This window comes from Zea mays, chromosome 5, assembly GCF_902167145.1.
Source record: "Zea mays cultivar B73 chromosome 5, Zm-B73-REFERENCE-NAM-5.0, whole genome shotgun sequence".
In the NCBI taxonomy this organism is placed as follows: domain Eukaryota; kingdom Viridiplantae; phylum Streptophyta; class Magnoliopsida; order Poales; family Poaceae; genus Zea; species Zea mays.
In genome coordinates, this window is record NC_050100.1 from 9,048,319 (window position 1) to 9,073,925 (window position 25,607).

Genomic DNA, 25,607 nt, shown 5'->3' on the forward strand with positions numbered 1-25,607 from the left:
CTCTAGCACTCCCTTGCCGATGATCGGTACAAGAGGCACTGGAAGATGGTTCCCTGTAGATGATTGGTACATGTAACATTAGCGCATCAAGTGAAGAGTGAAGTTGATGATGTTGTGACATAGATATAGAGATTAACCTGCTACAACTAATCAAGACATCAGCAAATGCATCTGATGTTAGTAGACAAGTACTGAAGCCTCATGCTCTCGGTCTCACTACATTGCTAATAAAAACTGAGCCAGGTACTGAACATTCATGATTTCTAATCAAACTCACCGGGACTGGGAGTAGATCTCTGCACTACATAACTGTTGGCCTGGTTCTTATTCGTTGAATCGCTGTCGCTAGGGAAGTCTAGTTTGACTTATGACCATTCCAAATATTACTGAAACTGTTAAGATAAAAAAATCAGAGAACTGGATAAACAAATTGAAGGCAAGAAATGTACATCACTGCATATAGAATGTCACATTAGGATTCAATAAAGTCAAACTTCATAAAGTCTGACCAACAATTATCTGCAAAATATGTGCATGCTTTGTAGGTAAAATCTGTATCGCTATATTCACATCATGAACATCTTCTAAATATAGATTGTTTTTGTAACAATTACTGATTATTGTCAGATGGTCAAAGTACACTTCTAAGGACTTCTCCAAATTGTAATGAACCTTATAAAAATAGAGGGAGTAGTGTATAATTGAAAAGAACACATACTTTATCTTCACTACAGATTGAGAAGCAATGGAACAGTATTGGTTATTGGTTATGCGTCATCTACGTCAAAGCGAAGGATGTCCTCAGAATGAAAAAAAAGTTGAACTAATAAAGGAAGAAGTTTACCTTGATGTTTGGCCTCAAATGCTTGTGCCATCTTTCTCTGCATCGCTTCCCCACTCTTGCTGGCAGCAGTTGTGCTATGTAAGACCACTTCCTCGGTCCAAATTGTTCCACTAATTTTACCAGTGTCCTATCATTTTTTTCATTAATAAATGGTGGAGAACAAGTCACGACTAACAGTAAACAGTAGAAAAAAGAAGCAAGTATGGATGGAATTTAACTTTTACCTCAGGAGCTATGTAAGATGGAGGGAGGGAGATTTGAGTAGCAAGTTTGTTATATGTCTGCATGTCGTAGACAGGAGAACTGACCTCATGACTGAATATATTGCTAATGGTACAATGTACTCCTACTTCCAGTCGCGGTGGGGAGGCCTGCGTCGAGGTTGGGCACTCGCTCCACCTCTAGTAGCGACAGCATGCCCTAGATAGGGAGAGAGCGCAGGTCTGAACTTGCCATCGATTGATAACTTACTAATTTCTCCTCAACACTGAATTTTTGCAGCTGCAATTTCTACTACTTGCTCAAGAAAACCGATTGTAAAAATTCCTTCCTCCTAGTTCCTAGCAGGAGATCCACGCTAGTAAAAAATGTGCAAAAGCCCCTTTGTTCATGAGTAAAAGACAATAGCTCATCACCTTTGGAGTCATCGACAAACCCCATGGCGACAGTAGATGTCCTATCCTTTTCGATCCCAAGTGACAGCCCACCTGCGCAGCCCAACAGCCAGACATCAAACCGGGGTCACCCACAAATCAATCACAATCTGCGCTGAGGTTAGTCCATGGCAGCGCATATCTGGCCACAATGTAGGCGTGTCTTCAACCCTAGCACAGGCGCAACCTCAGCGTGTGGGGATAACTATAAGGAATGCTAAGTTTAATGAGTTTGATCAAGAAATCAGTACCAAGTGTCTGAATATAGAAAATAGTAGCATTTGTCACTGAATTGAAACGTTGAATAAATCCATAAGTTTGGTCAATTCCGACCCCCAAAATTTTACTACACATAATAGTAGCATCAAGGTTCAGCACAATATCTGTATAACCTTAGCTAGAGCTAGAATCTAGATTTGTTTCAAATGCTCAGATGCACTTCATTATCAGCTGTTGCTGGTAGGTGTTTGTGTTGTCACACACACCCAGCTTGATGACAAATGTTGCGGTGCAACCTCTTCCGGTTCCTTCGCTGTCGATCCAGATGTGCCCTCCCATAAGACTCACAAACCTGCGCAGAATTTTGCAGAGATGCTGATGAGTTCTAATAAGAATTGATGACCAAGTTAGCACTAAGGAGCCATGTACTGGCAATGCATAAAATAAATAAATAAATGTGCTGCGTAGGAGAAAGTCAAGAGTCACCAAAAACACCAGAACACAATTTTCAGAAGGAACTACAAGAAAGGAGCTGTAAGGTCAAACTACCTCTTGCATATGGCAAGGCCAAGACCACTACCATTAAACCCTCGGTTTCCTCCACTTTGAGGATGAGCAAACTTTGTGAATACATGAGGTAGATCCTGAGGACTAACTCCACAGCCTGTATCTTTTACCTGCAAAAGAGTAAGTAACAGAAATGTAAAGCAACACAACAGATAACAATTGCTAGCATATATAAAAGTAAAACCCTGCTTCATGTTTCCATGGTATGTTCATAATCTGAAAAAATACAACCCTTTTCTAGTTGTAAGCATGAAACCCAGGACCGGTGGTATCAACTAAAATGAAATTTATGTAAGCATATGTACCTTCTGATATAGTTTGAGTAAATGTTGTGATAACTTAGTTCAGTTGACCTATGATTTTTTTCAACACATGAAAGCTTTGTGTGTGGCATTATAAAAGACTATGGGCTATCTGGAGTTCATGGAAGATTTGGTATAACACTTCTAATCCTAGACCATTTTAGTTTTTGCTAATGCGATCTTAGGTCCTATCCTATGTCAGTCCTGAGACTAATTTAATCCAGGCAACTCAAATAAAAAGCAACAAATGACAGTCAACTAATGTCACAATGGTGTAAAGAAGTAATCAGATTCCATATGTCATCAGGCCCAACCAGCAGAAATTCTACACCATGAGATTATAAGAACAAAGAAAAAGATTCAGACCCCACCCACCCCAAATCATAGTCAGGTACAGCTGGACAGGCCCCACCTGTTTTTGTAAACTTGATAGGAAGAATTGGAAAATTGTACATGGACCTATACAGAGCTGACACCCACATAGTTTATAGACAAGACAAATGAACTATCAAGCAACACAAGAGTCGAGCCAGGTTTAATGATGCAAATGCAATTAATTACCAAGCTACATGATTAAAAGGAATAGGTAACAATTCATACAAGAAAATGCACGTGTTAATTAAGAGGATTTTCAAGAAAAAAATATTGTCTTTTGCTACTGAATAAGCATGAAATACTTCATTATGAGGAACATAGTGGATGGATCCAAAACCAGAGTGCATGAGAAATTCAGTCACACATAAGGAAATAAGACAACAGATTAGAAATGTTGTACAATAAAAGAGTCGAGATTTTTCGACAGGCTGCAATTCGGTTTTACAAAACTGCTACTTGGGACAACCAAATGGATGGCTCCAGTTTCATTTTTGAATTTTGGAGCTCTACACAACGCATGCAGGTCATCTTTTAAGTTATTATTGTTATTAAAGAGGGAACAATGCATACAACTATTTGCAAATAAATCTTCTTGTTTTATTTATACTATGGAAAGATCATGAGCTCATTGACAAGCTCAAGGAAAATTATTCAAACAAGCCTCTTCTAGAATATTACCTGAACTTTCAAATAGAAATGTTCATCACTTGCAGTTGGATGAAATTCTGGGGTTCTGAACTCTCTCAAAGAGTCAGCCTTCACAATGGAAGCTACAAGCGTGATGTGTCCCTCCTTGGTAAACTTTACAGCATTGCCAGAGATGTTCAGAATAGTTTGCATGAGTCTCTTTTCATCACCAATTGCACATAACGGCAGATCTGGTGCCAACATAACCGATACAGATAGCCTCTTGATAGATGCAATTGGTTTAATGAAACCCATCACCTGTAATACCAAATAAGAATTAGAGCTATTGCATCATGTATCTAGATGTTTGATACTCCATCATATTATAAGGTAAATCAAAGTTCACCTGGTGCTGATGAATTATTCTGATCATAAGCATTATGCCAATTGCATCATAACAGTTCAGGAGTACAGTATTGAAATGTTCATCAACAACTTAATCGGTTCTGGGGCCAAAACAGTCACAACTAAAATTAAAAATTGTCTTCAGCCAGCATAATAATGGGAAATATGCTAATCTTTACGACCAATTCTACAGAACTTAGAAGAAAACTAATATGCCCCTTAATGGGAGAACTATATTATGATGAAAAGAAGAAACTCAGCTTAGTGATATGGTAGCAAAAATAACTCATAGGTGAAGCAACAACATTTTGTAGTTGACTACAGCTCTCGTGATATCCCAACTATCCAGGTTACCTTTATTTCAAAAGGATGTGTTGGTGCTAGGTGGAATCTGAGTATCTGACTGACTGCCTAGTTACAGTGTAATCAAAAGAAATTGGGGGGAATGTATGTACAAGCACAAGGCTGTAGCTCTATGCAAAAACATATGCTATTTATACAAGAACATATATTACTCAAGATTTTAGACATAAGCAGATAAGTTATTGAAAATATTTATAATCCTATTTACCTTCACCTCGACGTGAGAAAGGTAAGGCCTGTTCTTTGCATCATGGGAGAATCGTACATTTCCACGTCTCTCACCAGATTTTATCCACTCCTTATACACATCAGGATGTTTCCACATTGCATCCATATCAACCTCTGATACCTTGGAATCCCAATATATCAACTGTGATTCTGAGTCAAAAATCATGTCAAGTTATAAGCTGTTTTTTAAGTGGGGAGAAGGTCTATGTCCTTATGTTTTGCACATAACTATAAATACCACGTGCATCTCAGACAAGAAAATATAGAAACATAAATAGCAACAAAGCAAAATCTAACCTGTGCTTGACAGTTTTTCTTGGTCAGGAACGAGGTCATGGCAAATTTCTGGTTGTCTGCAAAAAAACAGTGAGCAATAGTATGTCAACTGGGGCAAACTTCCAAAGGCAGAAGATGAATGTGCACAGATGAAGATGTGGTTTAAATTCAAACTTGAAACAATTGCATAGCTTTATCTGCAAAAGAGGCATCTGGACTTTAATTTGCTGTGTAGTTTCTATTGTGTTGACCTTAAGGAATATGTTATATGTAATGAGATGTAGGGAGCTTTATGGCCATAAAGGAAGATTTCAGATGATATAAAGTCCAGCAGAATGGAGCTCAAGTTCTGAATATGTTAGTAGTCACCATACAGTCATTGCAAAACAGCAAAAGTAGATGTTGCTTCTTACAAAACTGCTTAGTTCATTACATTAATACTTTAGCATGTCAGATGAACAGAAACGATCTTGACATATAGTTATTTAGCAGCATTAAGGCTTAAGTGCAATTGTTTTTAATGAACTCAAATATTATAGTAATTTGAACTTGGACGAATCCAACTGAACTCTTAATTCTTAAACCCTTTCAGCCATGTCAGGTTTGGCTTAGGTCCCAGGCACCCGACTATGTTAAATGATCGAGGGATCTTCTCCTAACTTAAGTTTACTAATCTCGTAATAAATCAAGCACGGTAAAGCAGGTATCCTATATGCCACAAGTGCTAAGAGAAATAAAATTAGTTAAGGAACATTACTGAAAACTGCAAGAAAGTTAGATACGTGATATAAAATAAAATATTAAGAAAGAAACCTTATAGACAATAGGTTCTCTTTCACATAAAGATAATGCTGGAAGATGGGGGAAGTTGATTTGTGAGCAGCCTTCTTTTTGCCGCCTTTATATGCTCTAACAACAAATTCTTCAGTTCTTTGTCTGCAGCATTTTGTAATATAATTGTATTAACTGCTGAAATATCAAAGATGATAATATGAGTAAAACAGGAAGAACGGATGAATCACAACAGGAAGAGAAACATGAACAACCCTCAGAAGGGGATTCCTTACCCAATCTATAGGGATAACAACGACGCATGGGGCAGCGACGTACCGGCGCCAGCGCCCCGCATCTCCACCTCTTCCTCCGGCGGTGGCGGCATGAGAGGCAGGGAGCTCCTGGCTCGAGCCGTCGCTGGCCTCGTCCAGAACCAGCAGGACCTCGACAGCGTGCAGGTGGTCGCAAGCAAGCTCCACGTCGTCGTGCACGCGGGTGGCGAGCCCGGCGGCGGCAAGGTCGTCCACGGAGCGGTGCCGCCTCCGCGAAGGGCCCCTGGTGGCGGTGCCTGTTCTGCAAGTTGGAGTTCACGGTATCGAGCACCCCATTGCGAGCAGTGGCCTGTTGCGGTCCATTTCTTGGAGATGCGGAGGTCGCGGATGGAGGACGGGGAGGGGGCTGGACGACGACTGTTGGGTGGGGGCGGCGGTAGTCGCGGACGCGGCGCGGGAGGGGGAAGGGAATCACAACGGTTGCGGGGCCTAGCGGCGCGGGCGGAGGCGGGGGCACGCTAGGTGTGGACGCTGACGTTCCGTTCTTAATACAGTAGCATAGATAATTGGTGTAGTAGTGTAGTGGTATAGGAGGGTATGCGCGAGAGAGAGGTTGCGAGTTCGAATCTCACAATTTACAAAACATATAAGTTTGATTCAAAATAATAGTGAAAAATGATAGGGCAACGGGTAAGGTAATAGGGTAGGGTTGGAGAGTTGTTCCTAGAATTTAAAAAATGTTTTGTTGTTTTTTTTAAAATTTTTCGATTCTTAATTTGCCGAGTGTTTTTCTTTGCCGAGTGCTTTTTGACACTCAGCAAAGTCTTTGCCGAGTGTCCGAAAAAAAAGCACTCGGCAAAGAAACATTTGCCGATGAAATCTTTGCCGAGTGTTCTTTGCCGAGTGTAAAATAGTATTTGCCGAGTGTGTTAGACACTCGACAAAGAACGCGATTCCGGTAGTGCGGTGCCCGACCTGTTCAAAACTGATTTCGCGAGACATAGGCATAGGCTATACGTAAATACGTTAACGGAGGTGACCACAATAGAGCGATGCCTTGAAATTTTTGGAAAGACAATAAAAAGATCAATAACATAAAGTCGAAGTCATGTTAATTCGAGAAGATAAAAAATTATAAGATAATGTCTAGTCTTCTACTGATTAGTGTGTTAGGCTCATAGCATATATCTTGTTAGTTAACATGGCTTCTAATATCTTGCTTTAGATGTTGATCAAACCATTATTTTTTAAGTCTAAGTTTATTTTGCATTTATTTAAACTACCATAGATGAAAGTGGATATCCGAATTATTTGAACAAGTTTAGTATTTTGAAATAGATATGTACTAAATTTAATGTTGATGTTTTCCTATGTTATCGAGCACATTATTACATAAATTGCTTTATGCATTTTTTTTGCTCTCTACAACAAAAAAGGTAAATAAATATTTAAATTCGTATCATTTGAGAAAATATATGATAAATTTTAGGCTTGCCTATTGTGAATGTTTACAAGTCTAATGCTAAAACAAGAATACAAATTTGTATACATATTATATATCCTATTTATTCGCAATCAAAGAAAAACGACTGAAAAATTGATATCCGAATAAGTATCTATTTTCGACCGTTTTCATCAGACACAAGAATTCAAACTTAATTATTCATAGAGTTCATTTTTCTTACAAATTTCCCTTTTGGATGTTTGATTATAACACAACCAAAGCATGAGTTTCTCGTTGCCTCGGCAAAAACACCAAAGTCATCGACGATATTTTGCATCTCTATCCCAATTAAGCTCTTGCACTGTATTTACTGCTTACCTAGGTTGTGTGTTCACCTTCTTAATTTCACTTGGTAGGCTAGCTGTAGGATGGGAACATAGATGTATATTTTTTCGGTAGAGATAGTAGCATATATAACAAAAATGTAGTTTCTCATTTGGATAGATTATTTTTCCTACATAGATTTTAATCACTACCGGAAACAGCTTCTTTGCCGAGTGTCTGAAGCACTCGGCAAAGTTTGGAAAACACTCGGCGCAGTCTTTGTCGACTGTGACACTCGATAAAGAAGGCTCGGTGAACTGTACATCGACAGCGGCTTCTTTATCGAGTACTTTTTATCGGGTACTCGGCAAAGACATTGTCGCGTGCCACTCGGTACTCAACAAAAAATGTCGTCGTCACCTGGCGCCGTAACGACGATAGAGCTTGAGCCGAGTGTTCGTCGAGTGACACTCGACAAAAACTCACTCTTTGCCGAGTGTCTATTGTGCTGACACTCGGCAAAGAAGCCCCCGTGAGCCTCTTTGCCAGTTCCTTTGTCGAGCGTATTAGGTGACAGTTCAAATCTGAATCATCTGAAGAAATTCAATTAAATAAACTAAATCAAATAGCTATAGCGAACACTTTGATAATTATACCAAAATTGAACATGTAAGTCTACATAGTGTAGTAAAACACCACAAAAAGTTTGGTGAAAAAAAGAAAAAAATGCAAATATTCTTTGCCGAGTGTCAACGAGAGACACTCGACAAAACACATTGTGCGGAATGCTAAAAGTTGGGCACTCGGGCAAGAAGCAACCTTTGCCGAGTGTCAACACCTGGCTCTCGGTAAAGTTAACGGTCGTTAACTATAGACAGCTGCTGATCCCTTTGCCGAGAGTCGCATTTTGTCGAGCGTGTGACACTTGGCAAAGGCTGCTTTGCTGAATGTCTATCTTTGCCAAATGTCGCACGCTCGGTAAAGGTTGTCGTTGCCGAGAGTACTATTTCGCCGAGTGCAGTAATCGTCAGAGCTGGCTTTGTCGATTGCCTGATAAAATACACTCGGCAAAAAGCCGAGCACTCGGCAAAGAGCTGGATTCTGATAGTGAATAACTAGACACCAAAGGTATTAGTTTGAGAAGTAGATTTTGGACTATCTAATTCATTCTCCCTTGGATATGACATTATTTTTTAGAGATCTTGTGCTAAATACAGTTATTATTCCCAACTTCAAAAATCCATTCAAAGTAGGGATGACGACAGTAGCCCAACTTAAAAAATATAAGAGACATGTTCTTCACGAAGAGTCTGTTTCTATACGACTCTATATCTATATGACACTCCGTGTATATTGTTTTCTTAACTGCATTTATGGTCTAGTCTCTTAGGGTTGTATTATATAGTCTCTTAATTATCCGTTGTACTTGGAAACAAAATCACCATCTCATGTACATATTGTAACACCCCGTCCATTCTCTGGACCAGCGGTACTTACTTCTGGCAGCTCGCTAGGATATATATTGTCTCCACAGACCAACACGAGTCTTTTGTGCGCACTTTGTCCTCACTCATGCGCACCCGAGAAAATTTCTCGGTCGATCACACATCCCAAATTGCTCCAAGCCAAGCACGCTTAACTTGGAGGTTATTTCGAGATAGACTTCTGAAAAATAAGTGCACATTGTTAGTATGTATACTCTATTAATTTTATTAAGCCTTATACCAGGAAATCACCATCCCAGGGATCAGGATACCACAATCCACCCCCCTTAGAAGATCGACGTCCTCATCGGTCAACCCCAATCCAGGAACATTTCCTCTTGGCCACGTCTGTATGTCCAGTGCCGTCATATGCCATGCCATATGACCACTCCAGACCCACATGCGTCATATATCCGAACCCCCTAGCCCATACACGCCCGTAAAACCTCGAGGGTCGGCTCTGATACCACTTGTAACACTCCGTCCAATCTCTGGACTAACGATATTTACCCCTGACAGCTAGGGATGGCAACGGGCACATTTTACCTGCGTGCCCGCGGGTAAAAACCCTATAGGGTGCGGGTTTGGGTGTGAGTTTGTACCCATGGGTACGGGTTTGATTCTCAACCCGATGGGTTTTTTCTCACGGGTATGAAAATGTTGAACCCGTGCCCGCAAACCCGCGTGTGTGTATGTGCAGACTGTAGAGCACATTCATCTCAATTTAGTGTCACCTCGAAAGCTTTGAGCGAGCGGAGCCAATCAAATGATATAAAAGAAGACTACAGGCGCCAGGGAACTCGTAGAACTTTTTGCTAAAATCGGTACATGTTTTTATCAGTTTAATAAATATTTATTATTACGTGCTATCATTTTAATAAATATTTATTATATGACCGTGCCCGCGGGTGTACCCGCGAACCCGCGGGTAGCGGGTTTGGTAACATACGCTACCCGTCGCGGGTAGCGGGTGCGGGCACGGGTTTAACATTAACCTCGCGGGTACGGGTTTGTAATATCTGTACCGGCGGGTTTTAAACCCGTTGCCATCCCTACTGACAGCTCGCTAGAATCATATATTGTCCCCACAGACCGACACAAGTTTTTTAATGCACATTTTGTCCTTACTCATGCACATCCGAGAAAACTTTTCGGTCGGTCACTCATCCCAAATTGCTCCAAGCCAAACACACTTAACTTGAAGGTTCTTTCAAGATATGCTTCCGAAAAAGAAGATACACCTTGTTAGTATAGATACTCTATTAATTCCATTAATTCTTGGTTCAAAAAATTACCATTACAGGGACCAGGATATCACACATAACCTTAACCCTACGATTTCCTAGCACTAAACAGTGATCTATTTGTCGGAAGGAAAAACATATGCGACAATATGGTCATCATTGGCAATGCTTTATGCACGCGCGAAACAACCACACTACTCCTAATCTGCACAAACATAAATGAAATTAATACAACCAACACAATTTATACAAAATATCACATACTATTAATGTACTGAACACGTCCCAACCTCCAACGGAATAAAGCCAGACCGTACTTAATGAGATCATCAGCCAAATAATCATAGAACATCCTCTCGTGCCGTCCTTGTCTATCTCCATATGTGATAATATGTCTTGTGATATATAGAAACAACTTATGCCTTTGTTCGGTTATTCCTATGATAAGTGGATACTAGCACACGTGGATGAGATTAGAAAAAATATAAAAGTTTTTGACTTATTTAGGATTTAAACGCACTCAATTCCACCGAATTCACATGTATTAAGAACAAAACGAACAAAGCACTTATTTATTGCATGTTTCCTACAACTATGCAGTGGTAGACCGTACTGACAGGGCCGGCTCTGAGCCCATGCAACAGAGCCGACGGCCGGGGGCCCAAAAGTAATAGAGGCCCAATATTTAGTATCTATACCACAATATAATACAATAGTTTACACTTTACAAAAGTTATCCAACCAAATAATCCACACACCCATAATCTTTACTAAATCCACCAAACAAATTACACTTATACTTAACACAACATCAAAAGTAACGGTTCAGATCGTTGAATATCATCATCTCTCTTGCTCACTTAAATCTGATGGACAATATTATTTGGATCATTCTTTAGTCATCTCCTCCTCACGTCCACACCGCCGTCAACCCCTCCCCTCGCGCCACCACCGTCGTCGTTCACCCCACTCTTACCCTTCTTAGGAACGTAGCATTAGCACGAGCTATATACTAGTAATAAAATAGTATAGGTAGCTAACAAGCTGGTAGGGCTAGGCACACGGATACTCGACGCACACGGACCACGCGACATGTGTTGCCCACTGCCTAGTCATCACGCGCACATCGTAGCGCGTCTGTGCGACCACGCCCTCCACGTGATTGTCGTTTGTCATCTCGCCAATCCAGCCCTCCAGGATTCTAGAGCGCTAGGCGCCACTGCTCCAGCCTCCAGACATGCACGGTCGAGCAATCAGAATTCATGTTATTCCGTGGTCGTCGTTCTTATTTCTCAACTTGCGAAGTGCTAATCTGCACTGATGTATATTATCTAGCATCTTAGATATTTTAAAAATCAATTTCAATGCACATCATCATTTACATACAAAGTATTAATCTTCTTCGCTGCATATCATATAATTTTTTATATAGTCTAAAGGGTCAACCATAATCAGTTCGTCTGGGGCCCTCAAAATCATAGGACCGGGGCTGCGTACCGACATAGTACAATGATTACATAGTCATCATCGTCCGCTAAAAAAACAGCTGTTCTTTCACGAGCGAACTGTGAATGCTCATATACACTGCCAAAATGAGAGCAAGCTTTGACCAACAATAGAGTACCCTAGCCTCCTGCCAAAATGCTCATATACACTGCCAAAATGTTCATACGATCGAAGGGGATTTAATCTCCTCTAATCCCATCACAGAATCGAACAAAGCCCTTATTAAGCAGCAATCGCATATACGGATTACTATTATATATAAAATAGCAATAGACATCTTTTTATCCGGGAACCATAGGTCAACTGCTGCCACACCTACTATACTTGTAAACATGACCTGATAATAATGCCACAAACAGTACACACATCCATGGTATATACACGATATATAGATGGAAAACCGAATCTTAATTAAATTTCACGGCGCATAGCAGGACGACAAAGAACACAAAACCCCCGTACCTGTAGTCCACTCCACATATATAGGCTAGAGAAGGTTGTGATATTGGCACGGCTCAATCAATTAAACACTGCGCCCGCACCTCGATCGAATGCGCAGAATTAAGCTATAAGCCACCCGCGGCCGGCGAGTTGATTGAGCCATGCCAACATCGCACTCTCTCAGCCAACAACCAAACGCCACCACCCCTTCTCGATCGATCGCCATGGACGACTAGCTACCCGAGCTCCCAGCCACGCAACCCTAAACTGGAGGGAGACGGAGAACTTGAGCTGCTGTGCTGGCAACGGAGCAAGCAAGCAGGCGAGGCGAAGCAGCCGAATTAATAGGCGCGCGGCGACGGTACGAATGGGCGTAGGCGTACGTAAGCCGAGGAAGAAAAAAATAATCGCAAAGATAAGCGAAATGGTTGGGACGTCCATGTCGTCTCCCGGCCGAACCAGCAGCAGGCGCGCATCACCACGGGCAAAATAATGCAGGACAAGGCGAGACGTGAGGAGAAGGGGCAGATCGATCGAGAGGAAGCCAATGACATGCCTTATTGGCGATCGATGCGTGTCTTTGCTCAGGTGGTGGTTGATGACTTGCCGTAGCCAAGCTCTACCGTCTCCGTCGTCGTCGTCTGGCTGGCGGCCGGCCGGCCGGCCTGTGTCCACGCGTTCCACCAGCCTGGCCGACCGGCCGGACGGGAGCACGTAGCCACGTACGCGCCAGACCCGCCAACTTTTCAGCGGGATCGCTTGCCTCCCGCGGTGATTTTTCGTTTTTTTTTATTTATTTTTTGTTTTTTGTACAACGAGCGTAAGTACAAGGTGTTGATGACCTGTGACTTGAAAAGATTGCCATTTAGAGCTGGAGATAGCAGTGTTAAAAAACAATGTTACAAAACTTTCTACTGAAACTGATCTAAAATAAGATTAGCAGCGAGAAAATAGTGGCTACCTGTACTATTGGTACCATGCATGGATCTCTGTGATCCCATACCTTACCTTACAGGGTACTGTTCCATGGTCTTCTTTCGGGTAGTACGATAACGTGGTGGAATCAAGCCGAGCTCGGATTAAAATCGGTTCTTAATAAATAATTTTACATTATATAATGATTTATTTTTTTTAAAAATAATTATTGGATTCATATAATACTTGGTTTATGTGTTTTAGATATGTGTCTAAATTTGTTATCATCCATTTAAATATAAACATAAAAATCAAGAGTTGAAACTAATATTGTTTTGGAACGGAGGAAGTATTACAATTCGCGCAAAAACACTGTAACGAATTATTTCATATGAAGAATCAATGGTATTTTTCAAAGAATGGGTCTGTTGTCCATTCCAAAAAAAAGATTGGACATGTTGTTCATTTAAAAAAAAGATTGGGTCTCTTTGGTTCACTGTCTAACTTATCCTATATTGTCTAATTTTTTAGCCTAAATTTTTTCTGTTTGATCGACTAACTTTAGGTAAATTATAGTGCAGTTAGCCAAGACCCAAACAAGAAAAAAATTAGATGCAGCCGGCTGCAAACCAGAATGTTTGCAGCCCCTCTCACAAAAAGGAGAATAGACTCCACCTGTAGGTCTATCAGGTAACGTTTTAATTGCGTTGTTGTACCTGCAGGTGGGATCTATCCTCCTATTTGTGAGGGGCTGCAAACATTCAAGTTTGCAGCCGGCTGCACCCAATTTTTTTCCGCTCTATAAGCGTACGTCCATTGACAGCAGTAGAACATTTCATAGAAGAAGGGTATGATCAGATAATTTGTTGGAGTCATTCACGACACCGTGGTGGTCAATATCTGTACATACAATCATCATCGGTATGGTACCTGTGCTAGCTGTTTGACAACCAATGATGCAAGGGGAAGGGGTTGGGAATCTAAACAATGAGAACGAGAAGGCTAGGTGGTGGAGACTGTTGAACGAAATCGGTTGTGTGCACAATTCTCTAATGCCAGTTTGTGCATACCGTACCAAGACCAATTAGAGGACTAAAGAAAAACCCCTGCTTGCCTCACCGTGCAACTAGGCATGCATTTGGATTAATTAGGAGAAAAGCGCCGAGCTGGCATGATAGGCAAACGAATATATGCTACCGGTGCTTGATCATTTTAATTCCATGCATGTGTGGCCAAAGTTCCAGGTTGTGTGTGCACTCAACACGGGCCGCTGAAACTGATCAATAGGACCCGATCCGTTCAGAAAAAATGCGACCCGACTAATACAAATGAAAACCAAAAACACAACACGAATAAACCCTGACTAAACACGTGGCAACAAAGAGGCATGGTCCAATTGACCGAGTGTTTTTAACGCTTTACCGAGTGCCTGAAGCACTCGGCAAAACAACTGTGTCCAGTAGTGCAACCAGATCTGATCTGACACTAGACACGGTCTATACTAGACAACCTAATGTAAACCGACCCAACGTTTGAATAGGTCTAGCACCGTGTACCAATGTAAACTAGTCTCATATCGTGACTTGGTTGCTAAAAGATTTGGGTTAACTCGATGTAAAGCTCGCCCTTTGTATATTTTAACCTTTATTATTTTGATATTTGAAGGGAACAACACCTAATAACTACATCCGCTCATAATTCCTTGCATAATTCTGTTAAAAGTATTCTTAGGGCTAGTTTGGGAATCACATTTTTTTCAAGGAACTTTAACTTTCTCAAGGGAAATTAGTTCATTTTCCCTTGGGAAAATAGAAATCCTATGGAAAAATATGGTTCCCAAACTAGCCTTAAAGATGAGAAAAGGATTTATTGGAGTTATTCAACGATTTTTACCAAGAACACCTACCACTCTTCAATTTCAATTTTGAGATGAAAGGTTTCACCAAAATGGTGTAACTAGATTGAAAGTTTTGTCACTAGGGTAGTGTTATAGTATTGAAGTCAATGATGACTTTAAAAAAAGATTCACGTCAAGGTGATCCAATGCCACCTATTTTTTTTATCGACATCATAGTATATATGCTTGCACTCTTAATTAAAAGAGAAAAGGATGATGGACAAATAAGAGGGTTCGTCCCACACCTTATATATGATGGCTTGTTGATTCTGCAATATGTAGGTGATACCATTATATTCATGAACCATGACCTCAAAACAAGAAAAAACACGATACTTTTATTGAGCGTTTTTTAATAGTTCTCTAGTCTCAAAATTAACTTTCGTAAGAGTCAAATCTTTTGTTTTGCCCAAGAAAAAACGGTTAAGGACCCATATATTGAGATCTTCGAATGTGATGAAGGTGATTATATCTTCAGATATTAAGGACCCATATCTTTTGTGAAGATTCCGGGATATCTTCACTAACCTTTTTTTTATTTTTTTACACGGTGCTTCATCGACTCCTCCCATATTTCACGAGTTCGTTAGCCAAGATAATGGGCCTTGGGTTCAACAAACCCATGAAGAGGGTCACGCCGGCCCAATATTACACTGAGGAGTGAGGAGCACAATTCCTTCCAGGATCCCAGAAGATTCGACGTTCCACGGGCTCCGGCGGCGGCAGGAACGCCTCCCGATTTCGACGGCAGAACTAGAGAGCGATGGCGCTGACTAACTTCATCGTGACGGTGGCCGTGGTTGGCGCGGGGGTGCTTCTCTTTACCACCGACATCCGCAGGTCTGGCGCCCTCTTCCGCCGCAACGCGCGCCAGCTCCGGCTGTGGCTCGAGGAGGACACGGCCTCCGCCGCGTCCAAGTAAGTTTCGTGTGGTGCCTTGCGCCGGCCCCATCCCTACTTGCTTGGCGCTGTTCTGTTATTTGCCTTGTTATTTAGAATGAAACGAGAATTTGACTTGCTCCAGATTCTCTGGACTGTCGAGTTATCTGTTTAGGGGTCGTTTCGGAATCGAGTTACTCAGATGGCTACTTAAGGCGATGAGCGGCTTGAAGTTATTCGTCCTATTGGACGGTCGAAAATTTCGAATGCCTGTTTTGAGTGGTGCATTATAGATTTGTGGTGTGATTGTTTCTCATCCGCTAGGAAATCATGAGAGAGTTATTTTAGTGGTGGATCATTAGAGAATCTGTTTGGTCTATTGGAAGCATAGCACATCTCACTATCGGTTTTAGATGTATATAGCAGCTTAGAATTCTGATCTATGCGTTTTACCAAACAAGAAATGTGCATCAGAAGAATTGATCTGCTGCAGAGTTTATTTGTTGGCCGATGCCAAAGATTTTTCCCTATCAAATTCATTGGGAGGATTTTTGCGACTTCATCCTATTTTTGCAACCATGTACACGATATGCTGGAGACAGCCTAACGACACTAAGCTATCGGTCCTTCATTTGGAGAGACATTTGTAGTCACTTTGCATCCAAAATAGCCGCAGCCACCCAATTTAAACAAGTAGCTCCAATTACACCACAGATATAATGGGTATTGGTTATGCTTATGCTTTGTTTGGCTCAATTCAGGCTGAGCACAACTTGGGCTCGCCAAGGCTTTGATCCACCCTTTGTTCCCGCCTTCCTAGACAAATCAACAAACACCATTCTGTACATGTTGACACTTACAAAAACTCTTATTACAATTTTCTGAGGATATGTAATTATGTAGAAGCTTCCGATTTCTTTATTTCTATTTTGTGAACATTTCAAATATGCATCTGAAATATGTACATAACATTGCACTCTGAAATATGGATACACCAACATCTGTGTATGCAACACTGCTTGCATACTATTCGACTAGTGCCGCTGCCAGTAGATAATGAATTCTAGCGACCTGTTTAACTTATACACCACATATATAATGAGTATTGGTTACTGGTGAGGCTTGTACTTTGTTTGGCTCAATTCAGGCTGGGCACAACTTGGGCTCGCCAAGGCTTTGATCCACCCTTTGTTCCCGCCTTCCTAGACAAACCAACAAACAGCATTCTGTACATGTTGACACTTACAAAAACTCTTATTACAATTTTCTGAGGATATAGAATTACGTAGAAGCTTCCGATTTCTTTATTTCTATTTTGTAAACATTTCAAATATGCATCTGAAATATGTACATAACATTGCACTCTGAAATATGGATACACCAACATCTGTGTATGCAACACTGCTTGCATACTATTCGACTAGTGCCGCTGCCAGTAGATAACGAATTCTAGCGACCTGTTTAACTTATACCCTAGATTTGTTTGGACCAGTCCGGAAAAGAAAAGACCAGCTATGTTATTGCATAAACTTGTGAGGTTGTATCTGTGTGAGTGCTTACCCTACTGCTGTGTGGTGTAGCTTTTGAATCTGAAAGAACTGATATCTTGGCAGTAGCATGGAGCAAATGTTTCTTGTGTTTTTTTTTTTGGTCTCTTGACCTTAGCTGGTACTTCATGTTTTTCAGCTGTTATTACTGAGTACCAGGATGATTTTCAACACTTCATTCAGTTCCTAAGTTATATGCAACCAACATTGCAGGTCTGCAAAAGAAGCAGCTCCAAAGAAACTCGACTCGACGGTCCCCAAGGAGAAGCCAAAGGAAGATAGTCACTGATTGGAGCTGTTTATATGAACGGTATAACCCCTATTTGAAGTATTGCAAGTTCCGTTTTCTACAGTTGCTGCGATACAAACTTGTAGCTCTCAAGTAAGGTGCACGGCAAGATTATGTTTCCGTTTCAACATCGGCCTCTGTGGAACAGCTAGCTAAATGTTGGTATTATGTCGTGTGCTTATATGGATCTGAAGCACTTCGCTAATCTACACGTACCTCAAATCTTGTTGATGTTGTACTGTGCCCCCCCCCCCCCCCCCCCCCCCCCCCCAATTTTGTAACTGTTGCGCTGGCTGCCGATTTTTCTGCGCCCTGATCAATCTGAAGCGGTTGATTTAAGCAGACCTTGAATGAAGGGAATCATGGTGCATTTAAATGCAACCGTCGCCTAACGTGTGTCCGAGTGGGGTTTTCTTGTTTTTTTGAGCAGGAGAGGAAACCGTCGGCATTCTGAATCAGATAGAGGTGACGCAACCTGGGACAGCTGCCGGGTGGACGGTCCGTCGACTGGTGGAGGAGGAGAGGTGAGCAGCGACTGTACGAGTCGGAAGGTGGTGTTGAATGATGGCTGCTCCAGTGCAGTGCATGGGATCACTCGAGGTTGCACTAGCAACTTTCGACGTGGTTGTTGGTTCAGTTAGGTTTGCAATCGTCGTCGTCCCTCGCAGATCATCACAGGGTGGCGAGGAGATACTAACAGTGTATGGACGGTGAGTCTGAGGAGACCATCATGCCTTTGTCGTTCAGAGCCGGGCTAGCACTTGACTGATTGGCCTGCAGAGCGGAAATGGAAAGCCAGAGCCAAACCCTGCTCTGCTCACCGTCGGAGATAAGAGCTCGCATTGCATCAGCCGGTCTCTTCCGCGCACAGCCGGACTCTCTTCACCAAGGCACACGGCCACACGGGTCACGAGGAAAGTTTCCTTTAAATACCCACTCGGTACTCATATAGTATAAGACATAACCACTTTTTTATTTTATCCCCACGATATAAAGTGTTCTCTCTAAATAGTGTTCTCTCTCTAAATATACGTGAATTGATGTAATATTATTAGTACTAATATAGAGAATTAAATACATTTATTGGTTTTGAACCAGAGGTGGGTACACCTTATATACTAGGACAAAGAGATTATGATCTGTTCAGTTGGGTTATTGCTATGAAAAAAGCTATCATGGGTTGTAGGCTATTAAAAAGCTAAAAACTGTTTAGTTGAAGATTTTTTTAAGCTGGTGCCCTCAGTTTTGCTGGTGTCCTCACTTTTACCCTTAGTCGTGTTTTTTTTGCTCAGTTTTACTCTTCCAGTACTATAGAACATAAGGACAAAACTGAGAAAAAACACAACTAAGGGTAAACGTGAGGACACGAGCAGAACCGAGGGCACCAGCTTAAAAAACCCTTAGTTGAAACCACTAAAAGCTACTACAAGGTGTTTCATATATATTTTCACAGTTCCATCTGAAAGTCGATAAGAGCAGGTTCAAAGATTCTTTCAGTTTTGCACTCGAGAAACTTGGGTTTTTAGAAAAAGTTTCTTCCTAGATCTGGTCCTTTGGCTTGGCTTTTAGGGAGCAAAAGCCAAAGCCAAAAGCCAAACGAAACACACCCTTAATATACTAGCTAAGTGTCTGTATACTGCTACGATATCTATTTATGGTTGAGTATAGAGTATAAAACACAAGACATGTCAATGAAAGTTGGAGGGGGAAAAAGAAAAAAACAAATGCACTTTGTCGAGTGTTAAGAAAAGGCACTCGACAAAAAAAAAACATTCTTTGCTGAGTGTCTGTACGTGACACTCGACAAAGACATACCTTTGCCTAGCGTCTCCTGTGGACACTGCTGACGACGCTTTGTCGAACGTCATATGTTGTAGAGAGTTGAACACTCGGCAATAATTCTTTACCGAGTGTCTTTTTATGCCAAATGTATAGCTCTCAGCAAAAAGAGTGTTGGCTAACTATTGTTGTCTGCCGAGTGTCCTGGTTTGACACCTAGCTAGGAAACCACTGAGCACTCGACAACGAGCATGTATACGGTGTACCATCTATAGCAAACACACATCTCTTCTCTAGTAATAATGTGACAACTAATGATACTTATTATGACATATAATAAACATGATTAGTTTTTTTTGTACATATTTGACATTAGCATGTTTTGGAGCATGTCTAGAGTCAGAATAGTTAATGTTGATGATTAGATAGATGGTTTAAGGTCCTGTTTATTTGAGGTGTAGCGAAAACCGATTAGGTATGTTATGAACTCGCTGGACACAAACCTTGAGAAAAGCTTTTACAATAGTTCAGTGGATTGTTTAAAATAGGGACACGAAACTGTAAACGATACTATTTGTAAAGTAAAATTGAAAATAGAGGGTGAAATAGGAGACCTAAGATGGTGATAGCCTCACAACCACGATTTTACGCACTCGCTATGCGCTGGCCACTTAATCTCCATCCTTGTCCTGTTGAGCCCCTCCGCGGCGCGAAGAACGGCCTTGAGATCGGCTACCTTCGCCCGCTTGGTGCGGCAGCAGTTGGCGTGCACGGTGGCCACCTGCGCCGCGTCCCGGCTGTCCTGGCAGAAGCCGCTGAAGCGCGCCGTGTCCAGGACGCGGGCGCCCACGCGCAGCCGGCGGAACGCGCCGCGCCGCTTCATCCGGTTCAGCACGTCCTGCTCCTTCATCCCCGCCGAGACCTGCCGCGCCGCGTGCCACTCGTCGAACAGCGCCACCGTCCGGTCGTTGGAGACCACGAAGAAGAAGCCTGTGTTCAGCTCGTTGCCGGCGTAGTCGTGCGGCATGCCGTTGAACTTGTCGGCGCTGATCAGCAAGTCCTCGCCTTCACCGCGGTCCAGCTTCGGGAACGGGTTCCTCAGCCACATCACGTCCATATCCTTTACAAATCAAAGCACCAAAAATCTAAGTGTGCCAGTCGTCGTAATGGAGATGCATATGCCCCATATATGCATGCGATGCGTGCTCACAAACGTACGCACAGTGAATACGAAGCTGTAGCCGTGCTTGAGGACGTCGCCAAGGAACCGGATCCGCCGCCACATCATGCGTATGAACCCGTCCGACATGTAGATCTGCTCGGACGAGAGGTCGTCCGCGCTGTCCGTCGGCCGGAGCAGGTAGCACTTGAGGCCGCCAAGGCTCCTGCACCGGCGGAAGGCCTGCTGGTCCATGGCCACGAAGAGGACGTGGTCGATCAACTGCTCGGTGCCGTCCCCTTCCCTCAGGCTCTCGAGGAAGAGGTCGAGCAGGCCGCCCTCCTCCGAATAAGCCTTGTTCAGCATGGTCAGGATCAGCGTCCTGTTCGCGTACGCTGCGCCGCGCAGCGCCACCTCCAGATCGTCGGGGACAAAATCCTGGGAATCCGTTTTGATAAAAATTAAGCTAGGGTTTGGAGATCAAGCATAGGACCCGTCAACCCCATACCCGATCCTCCTGATCGAATTCTCAGAGATGAACGCAATTTAAGGGCTAGTTTAACAACTCCATTTCTTTTTCAAAGAATTCCTATTTTTCTAAACGAAAATAAACTAATTTCCCTTAAAAAATGAAAATAACTTAAAATATAGGGTTGCTAAACTTGTCCGAAAAGAAAATTTAGCTCTTAGATTCACAGGGACGGAAATGGACAACCATCCTCCGTGCCCGTTTAGCTTAAATAACAAATTAAACTGTAAAATAGATTTCCCCTATAATTTTAAATATTGCTTGTTTAATTTATATTAATTTGATATAATCGATTCGTAGTTGCCCTAAAATATTGTATTTTATATTAGGGGTGTGTTTATCAAGGGGGTAAATTTTCTGTGACATCCTTAGATGGAGCTGCTCAGTATGTAGTAACAATGTTAATCCTGAAAGAGCTGGCTAACGATTTTTTAACACCAAAAGTAGACTTACCGATGATCGGCGGTGCCATATGCTGAAGAACTCCTCCTTCCCGGCGTCGCCACCGGCCGGAGAAGATGTGACGTACGTGCAAACCACGATGACGACACCGACGGTGATGAGAGACACGATACGGCTCAACGTGCATTGCTCCGGACGGGCTGGTATCAGCAACCCCATTGGATTGGATTGAATCGATCTACTTGATTAATTGCTCCTTCTTCGTTGTCTAGCGTTGGAGAAGACCGGCGGCCTGCTGTAGCTCGATCACCATGTCAATCTCATGGGCATCGGTTTGTTGCTGGTTCAGTTTTGTATTTTGTTGTATGATATGTACTGCATGCATGCATGCATGGGCAGTCATGAGAAAGTTGCAGCAAACCTACCAAGTTGTATTGACAGCCTATCACGCACAATTTACCAGCACCAGGCTCCTCAAATAAATGTAGGGACTCTTTCGTAATGCAGTTTTAAAATATTGTATTTTTTTAAAAAAAACAATAGTTTACAATTGTACATGACACAAATACTACAATATTACTATAACACAGTAAAATCACAGCACTACTTAAAACTAACATCTGGTTGGTTCTATTTTAAAACGAAAATATACTTAGAGAGAACATAAGAAAACTGACTGAGTGGAATTTACAAAACTCCAAAAACACAACATTTTTAAATAGACCATAGTATTTAAACTGTGTTTTGCCTATACCAAAGAAACACATTTTTGCTCACATAGTATCATTAAATACTATAATATTACTTTAAAACTGTAAAAATATTAGCCGTAATGTACAGGCATGGGGACACGTTGACGATGTGTTAGAGCTGCCGCAGAGGCCAATGCATGGCTGATAGTATAGGTGGTAATGGATTGAAATATAAGAGTAAATTACAATGGACAAGCCAATTAGAATCCAAGGAGAGAAAAAAAATCCAACATCCAGTCCAAATCTAACTCCAAATTACTAATACCAAACCTATTTCCAAATGACAAGTGCCTAATCCAATCTAATAGCTTTCAAATCCAAATTCATTCATGTCAATCCAATGATAGCAAAAATATTATGCATACCTTGTTGATCCATGTCTAAAGCTGGACTCAGAATTAATATTTACATTAAAAAATAGCAAAATTATCCGAGATTTATGGGGGTAGCTTATATGACACCCGGTTAATTTTGTGTACGTTGGTGTGGCCATATATACATGTAGATCATACGTTAAAAGTTATCATGTTCACGTCTTAGAAATTTAAAAATAATGACTAAAATTGGTTGGATATGATTATTCAGTATAACACCAGGCTACTGTCAAAACCAGTATTGTATATATACGTGTAGGTCCCGTCAAAAGGCGAATCCTAGAATTAAAAACCTCACGTTCATATACTTAAAAGTTTTTGTAAAATAAACTTAAATTTGTTGGAGATGTTATAGTATAGCAACCAACTATTTGTGTATATTGTCGTAGCTATATATAATTATTTGTTTCATATCAAAAGTTGGATCCTAGAATTAAAATCACATATGTCAATTCTTAAAATTTTAAAATTCTAGTAAAATTCAATGAAATTTATTTGAAATGAATCTGTATATCAACGGGCTGCTAGGTCAGATTGGTTCCTTATGATGGTATAACATTGTATTAGGGTTTATTTATGCAATATACCGCTAATTTGCATATGGTTATAAATTTAGATATTGTCTGGTTCGCTGGATAGGAAACTGTACAATATTATTTCTGTGGTTGGTTTTAGGTGCCAATATGTATATCCGAGATATATATCGGTGACAATTGGCTCTAAATTTTACACTATAAAATTTAAGGATCGAATCGGATTAGGATCAGACCTATTTCTATTAATTTTTAACTAAATATTATTTAGGACTCTACAATTTTATAAAAAAGCATTTGAATCGTGATCCATTACCACCAATAGGGATATCTAGATCGATCTTAATAATAACAAATCTACGGGTAGATCTATGGGCTTGGTCGAGAGCCCATGAACTTGACCTTCATGATTTTGCACCATGTGTTGTGGACAGGACTCCTTTGGTAGGGCTCTTACAAAAGCTCCTCTAACAAGTCTTTCAAAATCTACTAAATTAGGGCATATTCTATTGGTTTGTCTATAAAAATAAGGAGGTACTGCCTCCAGAAACCGAGTGAAGCCGAAGCCAAAAAAAAGTGGCTTATCCAGCCCTCTTCCGGCTTTCCCTTTCTCGCTAAAATAGAAAGAGCTATGTTTCCAACCAAATACGATGCTCCTCCAAAGACTCTTCCTAAAAGTAAGGAGAGAGCTATTTTTCCAGAGAAGCCAAAGCCAGAGTTGGAGATGTTGATGCAAGAGCTCTGCCAAAGGGGCTTAAAAGAAAGAAGCAAACAGTACTAACATTTGCTCACTTTCACTCTGATATATGGGTCTCCCACCCTGGGTTCCGAGTCCAAGAACATTGTCAAGGTCATGACATGTACAATCATAAACTCTTGGATCGGGTTTTTAAGTATAAAAGACAACTAAAAGATTACATAATACAACTCTGAGTTTATAGATCATAGATATACCTAAGAGCCAATATCTATAGAGAGGAGCTCTTCGGAAATTCTGTCTCTAGTACCTTTTCAGTTAATCCTTAAAAATCCCTTAAAAGATCCTTTATCAAATGAGATTGTACATGCCTTAGAAAAAGCTTTCTCTCGTGTACACCATAGCTCCCCTAAAGCTTTAGTGACACAATTAAGTCATAATAGTTTCCCCTAAAAGACACTCTAAATTTAGGGTTAGGTTATTTTGTCCTTAAATCTAGAGTGTTCTCTCCCCCTCATTTTAAATGCTTTAAATACGAATTAAACATAAAATTAATATGTATGTGCCATTTTAGACTATGACAAATACATATGTGACAATTTTAATTTAAAATATATTAAGTAGGGTGGATTAGAGAGAACCGTTATGTGAGCTGACACAGGGATAAACCCTTTTAGAGTGTGGTGAAAAGTGAGATTTAGGGGGAATGACTAGTAAAGTGTTCGTATATTTTTATGGTTTTCATTTATGTATATAGACATGTATGTTACGTTAGATAGATGGGTGTAAATACACGTGTGCTGTGGTGAATAGAATGGGAAGGGTGAGAGAAAACCACTCTCGTACACTTCCTCTAAGGCTGGTTAGAGAGCAAAAGAATTGGAGCGAATTAAAGGGACTAAAATTTTGAATAACAAGGATATTTTAACCCCATAAGAGCTGGTTTGTCAAAACTAGTTTAGTGACAAGAGAATTAGAGTGGATCAAGGGAGAGTAAATCCCACACACTTGATCCCCAACAATTCGAAATGAGCCTTCAATTAGACAAAGATTGAGGGTTTGTTCGATTGCAAAGGCGTTGAGAGGGATTTGAGGATGTCGACGTTTTGGACCCGCTAGGACCCTCGACCGACCAGTGAATTTGACGCTGCGTGTCCCTGCCCAGATAGGTTGATGCAAGATGAGACACAAGAGGGAGGATGATGCTTATATTATCTTGCACCGAGGTGCTCGTAGTAGAGGTTACAAGCTTCGCGAGAGAGGGTGTGGCCTTGAAGTGAGCCGTCTGAGTTAGGCCCCCTCACCCCTGCCTCCGCTTCCGTCTCCCTTGGGAAGGCCTTGGGCATCCCCTTTTATAGATATAAGGGGATGGTCCAGCTGTACATATGGGGGTGTAGCTATGTGCTAACGTGGCCGACAGAGAAGTGCTTGAGCCCTGTAGAAGCGTAGCTGGCGGTGCGGCCCTGGGTCCTGCTGACGTTTCTTTGCCTTCGTAGAGAGCTGAGAA

At 41.4% G+C, this 25,607-nt stretch overlaps 3 protein-coding genes, 1 long non-coding RNA gene and 1 other non-coding gene across 5 annotated transcripts; 1 reads left to right on the forward strand and 4 right to left on the reverse strand.

Moving 5' to 3' along the window:
• Window positions 1-1,756: 1,756 nt before the first annotated feature.
• Window positions 1,757-3,919, reverse strand: LOC103625910 (probable ethylene response sensor 1). Its single transcript, XM_008646310.4, has 3 exons — window positions 3,639-3,919; window positions 2,266-2,393; window positions 1,757-2,068 (listed from the first exon to the last, which is right to left on the reverse strand). The coding sequence occupies exons 1-3, from the start codon at window positions 3,900-3,902 to the stop codon at window positions 1,927-1,929; spliced, it is 534 nt and encodes a 177-aa protein (XP_008644532.1). The 5' UTR covers window positions 3,903-3,919; the 3' UTR covers window positions 1,757-1,926.
• An 8,266-nt stretch (window positions 3,920-12,185) lies between these two features.
• Window positions 12,186-12,648, reverse strand: LOC115032967 (MIR171fHG). Its single transcript, NR_163742.1, has one exon. It is a non-coding gene; the product is annotated as an MIR171fHG (long non-coding RNA).
• MIR171f (microRNA MIR171f) lies at window positions 12,389-12,543 on the reverse strand. The gene has a single exon (NR_121053.1). It is a non-coding gene; the product is annotated as a microRNA MIR171f (primary transcript).
• Window positions 12,649-15,805: 3,157 nt separating the features above from the next.
• Window positions 15,806-18,106, forward strand: LOC100276510 (uncharacterized). The gene is made up of 2 exons (NM_001345855.1): window positions 15,806-16,078; window positions 17,800-18,106. Exons 1-2 carry the CDS (start codon window positions 15,924-15,926, stop codon window positions 17,873-17,875), a joined length of 231 nt encoding a protein of 76 aa, NP_001332784.1. The 5' UTR covers window positions 15,806-15,923; the 3' UTR covers window positions 17,876-18,106.
• Window positions 18,107-20,199: 2,093 nt separating this feature from the next.
• Window positions 20,200-22,170, reverse strand: LOC100273320 (regulatory protein). Its single transcript, NM_001147761.2, has 3 exons — window positions 21,796-22,170; window positions 20,877-21,251; window positions 20,200-20,774 (listed from the first exon to the last, which is right to left on the reverse strand). The coding sequence occupies exons 1-3, from the start codon at window positions 21,961-21,963 to the stop codon at window positions 20,286-20,288; spliced, it is 1,032 nt and encodes a 343-aa protein (NP_001141233.1). The 5' UTR covers window positions 21,964-22,170; the 3' UTR covers window positions 20,200-20,285.
• Between the last annotated feature and the right edge of the window lie 3,437 nt (window positions 22,171-25,607).

What these genes read in the sequence shown, in the direction of transcription:
- LOC103625910 (XM_008646310.4), bottom strand. Translation starts at nt 3,902, where the DNA reads ATGGGTTTCATTAAACCAATTGCATCTATCAAGAGGCTATCTGTATCG. An exon ending in ATTTCTATTTGAAAGTTCAG is followed by an intron (nt 2,394 to 3,638) that starts GTAATATTCTAG and finishes ACTCTTTTGCAG; the next exon opens with GTAAAAGATACAGGCTGTGG. An exon ending in GGCCTTGCCATATGCAAGAG is followed by an intron (nt 2,069 to 2,265) that starts GTAGTTTGACCT and finishes AATTCTGCGCAG; the next exon opens with GTTTGTGAGTCTTATGGGAG.
- LOC100276510 (NM_001345855.1), top strand. Translation starts at nt 15,924, where the DNA reads ATGGCGCTGACTAACTTCATCGTGACGGTGGCCGTGGTTGGCGCGGGG. An exon ending in ACGGCCTCCGCCGCGTCCAA is followed by an intron (nt 16,079 to 17,799) that starts GTAAGTTTCGTG and finishes CCAACATTGCAG; the next exon opens with GTCTGCAAAAGAAGCAGCTC.
- LOC100273320 (NM_001147761.2), bottom strand. Translation starts at nt 21,963, where the DNA reads ATGGGGTTGCTGATACCAGCCCGTCCGGAGCAATGCACGTTGAGCCGT. An exon ending in TATGGCACCGCCGATCATCG is followed by an intron (nt 21,252 to 21,795) that starts GTAAGTCTACTT and finishes ACGGATTCCCAG; the next exon opens with GATTTTGTCCCCGACGATCT. An exon ending in GCTACAGCTTCGTATTCACT is followed by an intron (nt 20,775 to 20,876) that starts GTGCGTACGTTT and finishes TGATTTGTAAAG; the next exon opens with GATATGGACGTGATGTGGCT.